At 35.0% G+C, this 13,207-nt stretch overlaps 1 protein-coding gene across 3 annotated transcripts in view; it reads left to right on the top strand.

The window, feature by feature from the left end:
* ZCRB1 (zinc finger CCHC-type and RNA binding motif containing 1) overlaps positions 1 to 13,207 on the top strand; it is a 43,183-nt gene that overhangs the window by 22,302 nt on the left and 7,674 nt on the right. Inside the window, exons 2-5 of one of the 3 annotated variants that reach the window (XM_036758925.1) lie at positions 1,205 to 1,290; positions 2,466 to 2,494; positions 11,211 to 11,322; positions 11,689 to 11,796. In XM_036758925.1, coding sequence (XP_036614820.1) covers positions 1,207 to 1,290; positions 2,466 to 2,494; positions 11,211 to 11,322; positions 11,689 to 11,796 — 333 coding nt within the window. In that variant the 5' untranslated portion in view covers positions 1,205 to 1,206. Of the gene's footprint in view, positions 1 to 1,204; positions 1,291 to 2,465; positions 2,495 to 9,451; positions 9,516 to 11,210; positions 11,323 to 11,688; positions 11,797 to 13,207 lie in introns of those variants that run through there. The other 2 variants (XM_036758926.1, XM_036758927.1) reach the window with 2 other exon arrangements.

The raw sequence follows: 13,207 nt of genomic DNA, 5'->3' as shown, positions 1-13,207 counted from the left end.
AGGTGAGGGAGGGAAGATTAGATCTGTGCTTTAAGAAGATTAATTTGATAGCCAAGCAGAGAGAGAATTGAAGCAGGGAGACCTATTATTAGTCTGTTGCAATAGTGTATATATAAGGTGATAAGGGCCTGCACCAAAGTAGTAGTAGTGTGAAAGGACAGAGAAGGGGTTGTATGTAAGATGTCACAAAGGTAAAATTGGCAGGCCTTGGCAACAGATTAGATTTTTTAGGGTGACTGTAAGGGGTTGCAGATGACACCTACGCTGCAAGCCTGAGTGATTGGGAGGATGCCCTTAACAGTAATGGAGAAATTTGGGAAGGGATAGGTTTGAGGGGAAAGATAACGAATTTGGTTTGGGATATGTTAAGTTGATAAGAGAGAATCCCTAAAAACGTAATTAATTAGTGTGGCAAAGACTTCAGAGAATAGCTCTGAACAATCATTAAGTAAGGCCATCCAGGAGAAAAACATTTGGTGACTGTGTAAGAGGATTCAGCCAACACTCAAGTTTTTAGACATCAGAAAATCTACTGGTATGGATAGGTTGAGATTAAATCTCATTACATTATCTTTCCCTGCTTCCTTATTTTCATCTTCCATTCACCTAGGTAGGACACCTTGGTGTCATCCTCAGCTTTTCATTCTTTGCCTCCAAATGTTATCACTTCTACTTTTACAATTTTTCTCACATCTGTCCCCTTTTTCTTCATAGCTACCACCCTAGTTCAGGTCCTTATGGTCTTTCCCCTGAACCATTGTGATAGACTACTAATTGCTTTCTCTGCTTCAAGTGTCTGTCTCTCCGTTCTAGTCCATCCTTCATATAGCTGCCAAAGTGGTTTTCCTAAAGATGGGTCTGACCATGTCATTCCTCTATTCAGTAAACTCTAGTGGTTCCCTATTTACTCTTGAATAAGAAATTATTTGATCTTTATATAAATACTTCTTAATTGTCTTTTTTCTGTTTTATAATACATATAATTATTTATACAGGTGTACAACTTTATAATGTATAAATAAGTAAATATATATATATTGGTGGTACATGCTTTAAAATTTTTTACTAATACAAAGGAGTGATCCAAAAAGTTTAGAGACCACTGGATTAGCATAATACATTAAGTATAGCAAATGTTTACTTTTTAATCTTGGTAATTTGTAACTGTTTACTGATTATATCTTTTTTCCCCTTCTTGACACAGAAATGAGTGGTGGATTAGCACCAAGTAAAAGCACTGTATATGTATCCAACTTGCCTTTTTCTCTGACGAACAATGACTTATACAGGGTAAGGAAATATATTTATAAATACCTTTACTGAAGTCCATATGAACTATATTGGGGTCCTAAATGAACAGCATGTACCCTGGCAGAATTGCTTATTTACTACTTAAATGAAAATCTATCAAATCTATAATGTGTGTGTTTACACATATGAGAAAATCTGCAAATATTAAACAGTGACTATTCTTCAAAACTAGGGCATCAGGGAGATGTCTCAGACAAGTTTATTTCTGTTACACAGTACCTATAGGTACTACTAATTAATTATGCTGTATGACCTAGGAATGGATACCTTGTATTCTGTAATTTTCTCCCATCTCCTCTACTAATTTAGGAGCCCAACCTGCAGTGGGTTTGTTTGTTTTTTCTAAAATAACAAAACGTTGTCTGCACCAGACGTGTCACCAAACCAGATTAAAATGTAATTAGAATGTGGAAAATTGTTTTGCCGGACTAGTTAAATTTGTTTACAGGTTAATGAGGAGGGTTTAAAAGAAATTTTTAAAAATTTTGTTCATTGTGAGGAGCAAATTATAAGTGCATGTAAAATAAATTTATTTTTTAAATAAAAATATAATTGGGAAACACTTGATAAAATGAAAATATAATACAATATAGATAATATTAATTTGTGGTTTACTAAGTCAAAATGTGACAGCATAGATCAGTTTCTATTTGAGTTTGACACCATTGCATACCTACTTGTGACTTCTTCCTAGGCTTTGAAACTGGTATTTTTTTTTTCCATTAATAAATGGAGGTAGAATTGTTTTACATTAACATCAATACCGGTGACAGTTTATCAAACATTTTAGTGCCTGCTGTGTACAGAGCACTACTCTAGGGTGGTGAAAGAAAAGAGTTTAGGGTCATTGCCTTTATAGAGGTACCAGTATATTCCCCTTGCTGGACGGGCACCAGTATATTTCCACATACTCACTAGATATTTTCAATAACCCAACTAATAAAACTAGAAAGATGTGTCATACTCATAAGCAGTAAAAAAAAATCATTTGCCTTACTTTCTTTGTCTTAAGCCTAAATTTTAGAACTGGATTGTAGAACTTTTTATGACTTTCACTAAAGAATTTCATCAGTTTATAATTTGTGGTGATTGGCATATTCATACACATGTATGTTGTTAGAATGAATTGTCTCCCTTTATGGTCTTTATTGCAGATATTTTCCAAATATGGAAAAGTTGTAAAGTAAGTATCTATTTTAATTTTAAAGTTTCTTAAACTGGTTTTTATTCTTGTTGTTGTTTTAATATGGTTTCATTTCTGTTTAACACCTCAGTACTATAAAGAGTTCAGCATAGTATAGTAGATAAAAAACTGACCTTGAAGTCAGGAAGACCTATGTTCAAGTCTCACTTTGGAGGCATACTGGCTGGTAAAGTCACTTAACTTCTCAGCGCTTCCACACAACCCTCTAAGATTATAAGTTGCAGAAAAACAGCCAGTATGCATTGATAGACTTCCCTCAACAGATCTCTATACCAATGTCCAACTATAATAAGTTGTTACCTGACATGATCAGAGAATGTTAGGAATTCTGGTTAAGCAGATATTTTGATTTCTAGAGGGCAATTATATGTTCCACAGTTAGTTTTATTGAATCTTCATCATCTTTCTCCAAGACCAAAATTGGTCATTGAAGTTAATTTGAGTCAGCACTTTTTAGTGTTGTTTTTGTTAGCATTAGTATAGTCTTTGTATTTTTGTTTTGACTGTATTTATTTCACTTTGTATCATTTTATACAAGTATCATGTATAGGAGCATAGATTTAGAGCTGGAAGAGACTTAGATATCATCTAATCCAGCCTCCTCATTTTACAGATGAGTAAACTGAGTCCCAGAGAGGTCAAATGACTTGCCCAAAGTTAAACAGGTAGTAAGTAATCAACACAGCAAAGACTCAAGATCAGGAGCTCTAACTCCAAATCCAATACTTTTTTTGTTGTAGCCCATTCTTCCCATGTTCCTCTGAATTCCTTCAATTCATTATTGTGATTCATTACTAATAGGGGTCCACGATTTAAAAAAAAAATTTTGGCATGATAATGTTTCAATATACTCATAGACCTCCATAGTTTGTTCAGCCATTACCTAATTTATGTCCACACTCTTGGTTTAATTTGGCTTTTTTTCTACCGCAAAAAGTGCTGCCGCATTTGTTTTTATACATATGGAACTCTTCCCTCTTTCTTTGGGTAGAAGTTGCAAGGGGCTAGTTTAGCATTTAACAAAGAAAAATTTCTAAATAATTAGAGCTGTCCAAAAGTGGAGTAGGAGTTAGTTGTTCCTACTTATTGAAGGCCTTCAGACAAAAGCTGACCATTGTTGTCAGATATGTTGTAGTGGTGATTCTTTTTCAGGTATAGGTTTAACTATAATCTGCTGAGGTCCCTTTTAACTTTAAAATTCTATCTCCTCCTGTCTTTTCTAGAAGAGTGATCTCCCCCTTTTCCCTCTCTATCCTCTACCCCCCATATTGATTATACGCTCTAACTCTGCGTGTACTCCAAGGCTTTGTTCTGGGCCCTCCTCTGTCTCTATACTTTCTTATTTGGTGGCTTCATTAGTTGTTTTATGCTGATTATTCCCAGATCTATATATTCAACTCTAGTCTTTTTCCTGAGTTCAGTCTCCATCAGAAAATGCCTTTTGGCTATTTAAAATTGGATGTCCTGTAGACATATCAAAACTCCACATGTCCAAAACAACTCATTATGTTCCCACTTAAGCCTGTTTCCTGAACTTCCCTATATCTCTCCATTACTATCCTTCCTGTCATCCGGGTTCAAAACATTAGTGTCATTCTCAACTCCTCACTCGCTCTCAACCAATACATTTTTAAGCTATATTCATTCTAATTCTATAGAATCTCTCAAATCTGTCCACTTCTCTCTACTCACATAGTCCCTGCCCTAGTTCAGGCCCTCATTACCTCTTTCTTGGATTAATGCAATAAATAACCTCCTAATTTGTTTCTCTCTTCTCTATTCTCTTCTCCATAAAGAGACCAGGGTGAGTTTCTGAATAGTCTATGTCACTCACCTACCCAGTAGCTCCCTATTACTATTAGGATCAAATATAAAGTTTTTGATTTGGCTTTTAAAGCTCTTCACAACTTGTCCACAGCCTACATCCCCAGCATTATTACATATTACAAGCCTTCATAAATACTTTAATTTAGCCAAACCAACCTGTTTACTGGTCTTCACATATGACACTTCATCTCTAGTCTGTACATTTGTCCTGGCTGTCTTCTTTGCTTGGAATGTACTCCTTACCTCTACCTCTAAGAATCCCTAGTATCCTTCCAAACTCATCTTGAATACTACCTACATGCTAGTGCCCCTCCCAATTACTTTGTAATTGCATCATATGTACTTATATGTGCACATTTTTTCCCCTCAGTAGAACATAAACATCTCTAGGGTACTGACTATTTCATTTTTTAGTTTGTATCTGCAGCACTGGAACATCAATTAAGTTGGGACTTTTTTACTGTTTTAGAATGATAAATTGTGTCTCTGATTGAGCCTTACTAGGTGCAAAGCCCCAGGCCCAAACCCCCATCTACTAAGTGCTAAGCCTATGTGGGCATAAAGCCCTCAAGGTCCTAAGGGGAGTTGCTAAGACAAGAGCCAATAGTAGGAGCCTGAGTTCTGGTTGCTCAGATGACATTTGATGATGGCTAAAGAGTGTATAAAAAGAGAGAACAGAGCTATTTGCTTGAGCCTCTCACTCCTAGAGGCAGGGGACTCTGGGCAGCACTCTTAAGAGCCTCCCGGCTCACCCAGATGTTAATGGTTTCTTGGTAACTATGAATTGTATTTGGTCTATTTATAATTTATGTTTGTAATTTGTTTCTGTTTGCTCTGAAGTTCAAGGTGCTGGCTTTTTCCCCTGAACTAAGAGAATGATGTTTGTATGTTGGATCCAAATAAGATTATTAACCCCCTAACACTGCTTTCCTTAGTAAAGCAGATCAAAAGAACCTGTGCTGGCAGCATCCTTGTTGTTGGGCTTGTGTTGGTCTTCCCCCACCACAGCAGCTGCTAGCTGAATTGTTGCAACAAGCACCTAACGTAGTTTCTGATAAATAGTAGGTACTTCGTAAATCTTTGTTGATTAATTGATTGAAAATGAACACCTTAGTTACTTTTCTAAATCCAAATTTATGTTCCAGAGCAGTTGATCAAAGAAATTACAGGTTATATACCAATACATGTTGCAGAGTTTAAAGAAAAATTCTCATAACTCAGTAATTCTCCACATGGCATGAATATGACTTCAGTACAAAGTGGAAATAAGTGAAGATTTTGGAAAAAATATTGGAAAACGTGGGTTAGGAGTGAGGAATGAGAGAGGCCAAAGACTTGTAGATCATCCAAAATCTTCACGTTGTGAAGTGTCAAAGAAAGAATCAGAAGACATGCCAACATTGAATGCCATTACTAAGAATAAAATAGATTATTTTAACAAGCAATAAATGATTATCACTGATGTGGAATTCATTCCTGAGTTAGATCTCTGGGTACAGACAGGCTGTCACCTTACCTTGTTAAAGCAAAGATCAAAATTAGTGCAAAGCTAGAAAAAATAATAAAAATCAGAAAAAGATATGGTATTCAATTTAAACAATGCCAACTTGACTTATATAACCGCACTTATTATACACCCCCAAAATAGGAAATAGATAAAAGAAAGAATATCAATGCTAATTATAATTTCACATGAAAATGTAATAGGTGTAAGTCGGTTGTCTTGATAAACAGGTCCAAAAAGGGCCTCTAAAATCCTAGTTACAATCTCTTAATAAACATGCCAAGCTGAGATGTGGCAGCTAAAGGCAACACTGGTTTAGAATAAAAATTTGTTTCTAAAATCTTAGATAGAAGAATTATGGAAAAAGTTACAAGCAGCATCTCCTCAAAAGACAGAGAAGCATAAGATAAAATCAGTTTGTTAAAAACATGGCAAGAGATTCAACTAAAGAAAATCATTCTGATGATTAATTAAGAATTAATTAAGAATGAAATTAAAAGGGAGAACCAACAAATAGATTAAAAAAATTCTCTTTACCATAAAGGATGAAACCACAGCAGGAAACAGTGCCACTGAGTACCTGAATGGCCAAGGGCTGGGGCAGAGGGCCTCAGATCAAGTCCTTCCAGAAGGTCTAAGATCATGGTCAGGTTCGTTCAGGACCAAAGGAGGGAAACAGGGCTGCCCTCAAGTAGCTTCTAATCTAATGGAGGAAGACAAAACACAAAATGATGCTGCAAACTTGGGGGTAGGAGAGAGGTACTCAATTCAAAGGCATGGTGAAGAAGTCAGAGAAGACCCAGGGTAGTGCAGGCAAGTGGGAAATGAGATGTCTGAGCTGATATCTCTCCTTAAACAGAGGTGGAATTTATGGCCGCACCCTACAGTCAGAGAGGTAGAAGGTAGTGAGAAAGTACCAAGGCTGATGAGATCTTACATGATGATGAGGTTATTCAAATAATGAGCTTCCTGGGGCAAGCCGGAAAAATCCATCAGAGACTGACATTTCCAGAGACTTGGAAGACAGTTTGAAGACAGACAATTTTAAAATCACAAAACCAAGTATGACTGAATAAAAAACCTGTACGCTATATATCAAGGAATTATAAAATTAAATTACTTAGATGCATTGGAACCAGAGAGTAAAGTAAAAATAGAATCAACATGTTTAGTCACCTCCTAAAAGAAGCTCCAATGAAACCAAGCAGGAATATCTTAGCCAAAATTCAGAGTTTGTAGGTCAAAAGGGTAATACTGCAAACAGACAGAAAAAAAGAAACAGGTTCCAAGGAATCACAGTCAGGATCACATAACTTAAAAGGCATTTTAAATAGGTTATTAAATCTTAGCTTCAGAAGAACTTTGTGAGGTAGGTAGAACATTATTCTCTCCATTTATCAAAATAAGAAACTGAGGCTGTACAAACTTAAATGGCTTGCCCAGGAATTAAAGTGATAGAAGCAGGATTCTTCATATTTTTCTTCTAACTTTATACTAGAATGTGAGCTTCTTGAAGGCAAGGCTTTTGTTTTTATATCTCTAGCACCTACCACAGGGCTTTTACACATTATACTTAATGTGTTCTTAATAAATAATTGTTGAATTGAAAAAAAGAGCTAAGTTTGTATTTCTTCTCTGAAACTTATAAGCTCTTTTTTCATCCACAATGGATGAAGAGGAAATAAAGGAAATTCTTAGAAACGTTTGGCCCAATCATAAACCATCATTCTTTCTGTTTCCAGGGGGAGGGGGATGAGAAGAGGATTCAAGATAAGAAAAATTGGAAAGATCTATTAAAAGCTTTATGACAGACTAATTTGCTCCATCAAAAAGACTAGATGTGGTGAACCCTAAAAATCAGTCAGAATGTGCTTATGGAGGAGATTGAAATGGCAATAAAGAGAATAAAGAGGGGAGAAATAGCCAGATTGAACCTGATATATCTAGAAGAGATACATGCTAAAGGCAACAAAATTGTGATATCATTAAGGGACAAGTATCTGAAGGTGGGGAAGACACAAAAGCATGGGAAAAAACTCAAACCTTATTAATACTGAGAGAGAAAACACTAAATGTATATGACTACCTTCTCATATATAAAAAAAATCTTTATGACAGTCATTTAGACATGAATCAAGGGCATCCCTGATGAGGCTATTAGTGAGTAAACAACAGGCCTTCACAAGCTGTTTTCAGCAATGGACTACATATTTACCCTCTTACAATTAACTGAAAAATGTTGCAGTTTGGGGGAAGTGGTGCTAAATTTATTTTAGATCATGCTGTCCAAAATGCAGCCCGTGGGCTGTTGCGATTTATGCAGCCCGCCTACAAGCATAGAAATTTACATAAATGCTTTAGTAAATGAAACTGAGCTACCGCAGAGCTTTCACTAAAATGGCAAATCAAAATATATTGTCTGTTGTTTCAATAAAAACCTATGGTTGGACAGCCCTGTTTTAGATAATGTTGAGTTTGAAACAAGGGTCTAACTTTCAAGCAGATGTGTTCCATAAGCATTTGTTGAACTACAGGACTTGTATTTTATTGGTACAGAGGTGTTAGTAAATTATACTTAATACTTGTTAATAACAACAGAAGTGTTAATAAATTATACTTAATATTAAAATATTATTAAATATAACCATATCTTTTCGGTTCAGTAGAAACATAGGGATCATGGTCATTTTCTGAACATGTAGTTTTCCTGTTGACATGCAGAAGCAACTTTCAATGAAGTCTCCCAGTTAATAGATTGCTTTATATTTATAAAATTTATAGATTTAGGAAATGCCTTATTTTTTACAGTTTTTTATAGTCATGCATCCGATTTGAATGTACAGAACTTTTTCTGTTCTGTTTAACTTAATTTTTGTCAGCAGGTAATAGTAACCAGATGTCAGAGGTAAGTATTCAGAAGAGCAAAATTATAGTACATGTACCTACAGCATATAATTTATTTTGAGCTCTTAACAGACCACAGGATTATCTAGAAGGTACACAGTGATAATAGCTACTTTAATGTGCCTCTTTACAAGATGATGTAGGTGTTTCTCATAATTTTGCCATGATCTTCACATTAAAGGGAAAAAAAAAACATAACCCTGGAAAATTTATGTATTCTGCCCCTATTGTATTTTTATATGAAACTCTGGTTTCTAAAATCCACTCTAGTCAAAAAAGTAATGAGATATTACATATACGATATGTATAGAGTATTAAAGGAAAGTTATCAAGTCCAATTTTAGGTCCTACCTTCAACTGAACTTTTACCGTGTATTCCTTTCTTACACCATATACCTTGGGAGTACATTCATAGAAATTTAACAAACTAAAACTTAATTGACCTTTGCAATCTTCATAAAAATATAGATAAGAAGATATAATGGCTAAATTTAAGTCTAATTATGTAGAAATCCCTAAAAAGGCATAAATCCCTTTCTGTCCCCCAGATTTCTAGCTCTAATTGGAAAATGCCAGATTTTCTTGGATGTATATCCTTTGATCATAAGAGAATGTGAAAACTAATTGTATCTAATTCATGTAATCCTTTATTATGGATTTTAAATCAAAATTAAATTTTCACTTGATCCTTTGTCTTACAGTGTCAGATTTCTACAATCGTTTGTTTAGTGAGTTAGAGGCTAGAACTGTTCTTGCAAAACTAAGGTGTGTCTTTATATCATATTCCTGAAAAATAAAATACCAGGTTACTTCAATATGCATAAATAAAAGATGGCTCAAATATAATTTTTTTAATTTAATTTAATTTTAAAAAAAACCTGAGATCCAACTATAAAGCCTGTTATCATTGTTTTTCACAATCACTAGAATATTTATAAAATACTTCCAGATTGTAATAAATAATCATTGAGTCAAATTGGGAAAATAAAATATTTAACCAGATGCAACTTGAATGTATAGGGTATCTTTTATTTTTTTCACCAATATTCTGTCACTCCTGCTAACCATTACTTACATAAAGAAATACAGTTATAAAATGGATTAGAAAATAAGTTCCTTGAAGAGTCTTCATATGAGTGTATATTTATAAAGAAATTAGTTATTCCAAAGAACAAAGATATCAAAGAAAAATTTTCCCAGATTCTCAGCATCATTCCCTTGACTAGGAAGGATCAAGTTAAGAGTGGTTTCCATCAAAGCTGCTATATTTAACTAAGAACGTGTGTAACAAACCTTTCATCTTATTTTGAATGAATAATTAGTTAAGAATGTTTTCTCTTATGTATGAATATATGTATATATCAATAATATGTATCTTAATATAATTCTTTGCAAAATAAGTAACAGTGGGAAATTAATCTTAGCTTCTAAAGCATCACATTTACTAGGAAATCAAAGGAAGCTTACAAAAAGATAAAATATTTCTTACATAATTATTCTTTCACAATAAGCTGAAAGGTGAGTGACAAGATGTTAGAGTAGACATTTTCTCCAGTCCCCACAACCTCTCAGACCTCTTCAAAACAGAAATAATGCACCAAAGATAAAGAAGCCTCAGCTGTTTCCATGGTCTCAGACATCCAGAATCCAAAAGAAGGTTAAAGAAAAATCTGGGAACTGACACGCTGACCTGAGCTCACTTAGCACCCTTTTCCCTCATCCCACAGTACTGTCAGAGAGGCTTCACTAGCAGCCCCAAGGATGTGACATAAGTTTACATCAGAACCCACCCTTAAACTCCTGTCTCCCCCCTCCCCCCAGGCCATAACAGCCAGCCTGGCCGCAGTCCTTCAGGAGCAAGAGCCTGCCAAGGGCTGCAACCTGGAAGCACCAATGCCAATGCTAGGGGAAGCAGCCTCCTCCAGTGCCAGAAAAGGCAGCCTCTGACCTGTTGATGCCAACAGGCTCTAAACTGCTAGTATTATGCCAGAGAACCAAGGAACAAAGGGAATGGGACAGATCATTCTGTTCTAGTAGGTCATTCATAACACATTAGAAGGATCAGGGAGTTTTTTAAAATCTAGTCAGACAAAGCAAAGGAATAGACATTCTAAGTAATTTTTTTTTATTTCAAAGATGTATTGCCTTTCTTGCTAACAAAAGAAAAGAAAGAATTATGCTTTTTCTTAAAAATTCCATTGTCCTCCAATTTATGCCATTCTTAAACACATTTAAGTTTGATGAAGTATAGCAGTTAAAATACTTTTATTAAATTAACACTATATTTTCTTTGCTCTCCTTCTAAATTATCCATAACTTAGAAATAACTGATTTACTGAAATAATTCCCTTTGTGCACTAGAAAGTATTTGTATTTGAACATACTCATTTTATTTGCACCTCCCAAGTATTTGCTTATACTTATTTTGGTTTCTCAATACTTTTTTATATTTCTTTTCAGAGTTACTATTATGAAAGACAAAGATACCAGGAAGAGTAAAGGTGTTGCATTTATTTTGTTTTTGGATAAAGAATCAGCACAAAACTGTTCGAGGACACTAAACAATAAGCAGGTAGGCCAGTCAGTTAGGCAGCATAAAGACCTTGCCTGTCTGACCACCCACTCAAAGAATAAAGGGGGATAAAAGATGAAAATAAAGTTCAAAAGAATTCAGTAGGTTGATTGGGAAAATATGTAAGAAATGAGAAAGCTACAGAGCTTCATTGGCCTTCACCTTTCCAAAATAAAAAGAGAACTAAAAAGAGAGTGAAGGTAGGAGGCCCATTGCTTAGTAGCACTTACTTCAGGTAAACAGGCATCCCTATTTTGAAGTAACTAAAATTAACTTTTAAAGAAATCACATTGGAGGTTTGGGGAAAAAATGGAATTCTCTGATTTGTAAAATTTACATTTTGTTTTATTTTCCCCCTTGGTTTAGTTATTTGGAAGAGTGATAAAAGCAAGCATTGCTATTGACAATGGAAGAGCTGCTGAGTTCATCCGAAGACGCAACTACTTTGATAAATCTAGGTGTTATGAATGTGGAGTAAGTAAAAAACTTTACAAAATTTTCTTTACATTATTCAGCATGTTTTACATCCATCTTTCATTAATGGTAGTTTTCTAGTACTCTGGTTCACAAAACTATGATGTAAGGAGTATGTATGTGAAGAGTCTGAGTATTTAAAGCAACCCTGAGAGGAATTTACCGTGTTCAGATGTAATTTTTTCTTTTCCCGGATTTTCAGTTCTGTAATATATGCCAGTTATCAAGTTAATTTCCTTTAACTTGGACTACATAGTCAAGGTTTGAGTAAATATAAAATGAAAAATTACTTGGGTGTTCAAGTGGATCTATGAACTCATCAGTTTATATATTCTTTCCAATAATGCATTTCACAACCCATCTGTTCCTTCTTGTCCTCTGCAATTTTTGTGCATATTCTCCCATAAGTTTGCCACAGTGGATTTACCTATGAGGGTGGGGGCCTTCCTCAATTTCTCCTGAAATTGCAAGAATAATCATACTTATCCTTGACCAATCCTTCTTCTTCTCCCCTAAAACCATTCCCTGATAACATCCTCTTCTTTAAAGTTTCTTATTTCTTAAATAATAGTTTAAATAGTTAAATAGTTTTTTACTTGCTGAGAAATAGTTTAGTAGTTAAATAGTTTCTGATTTGTTAAATGTTTCTGCCTATTCACACCTACCATATGACTCTATTGTACTCTCTGTGATGCCCATTTTTGATTCTTTAGAGATTATACCTTCCCATGACTTGCAAACATTCTGCAAGACTGGTAGGTATTAAAAAGAGAAGACTTTGTTTCAAGAAAAAATTTGGGACAATTAAAGAAGCTTTATAGTTTCCTGAAAGAAATACAACCTTCTCCTCTGTTTAAATATGATTTCCTCAACTCATTGTCCATTTGTATTGACTGTCTCAGATATATAAACTGATGGACAAGCGATAAAGCTTGTTCTCCTAACTGCAGTCCATAATCTGGAGCATAGGCATTCCTCATTGCTTTTCCTTTTGTAGATGGTTAAGCCACACTCTTCTGAATGAATACAGAACTCTTTCATGAGACTCTGCAGCATTCTAGGATTTGATGTAACTAGGACCATTTTATCTGCAGACAGAAACAAATAAAGGACCCCACTATTCACAAGGAATCCCTTTTCGCCTTGGACTTAGCACTATGTTTCCTCTATGACAGTAGGGGAGTAGCTAGAAAGGTCTTCCCATTCCTTGCCTCTCTTGATATTTTGTGAAGGAGAGTTGTCAACCAACGTCATCACCCAAGAAATTTTGAATAATTTGCTGTTCAGTCATTTTCAGTTATGTCTGACTCTTTGTGACCCATTTGGGGTTTTCTTGGCAAAGATAGTGAGAGTGGCTTGCCATTTCCTTCTCCAGCTCATTTTACAGGTTAAATGTCTGAAGCCAGATTTG

This window comes from Trichosurus vulpecula, chromosome 5 (assembly GCF_011100635.1).
Source record: "Trichosurus vulpecula isolate mTriVul1 chromosome 5, mTriVul1.pri, whole genome shotgun sequence".
NCBI classification, from domain to species: Eukaryota; Metazoa; Chordata; class Mammalia; order Diprotodontia; family Phalangeridae; genus Trichosurus; species Trichosurus vulpecula.
The sequence above is the reverse complement of the archived record's forward strand: the minus strand, read 5'-3'. Positions and strand labels throughout refer to the sequence as shown.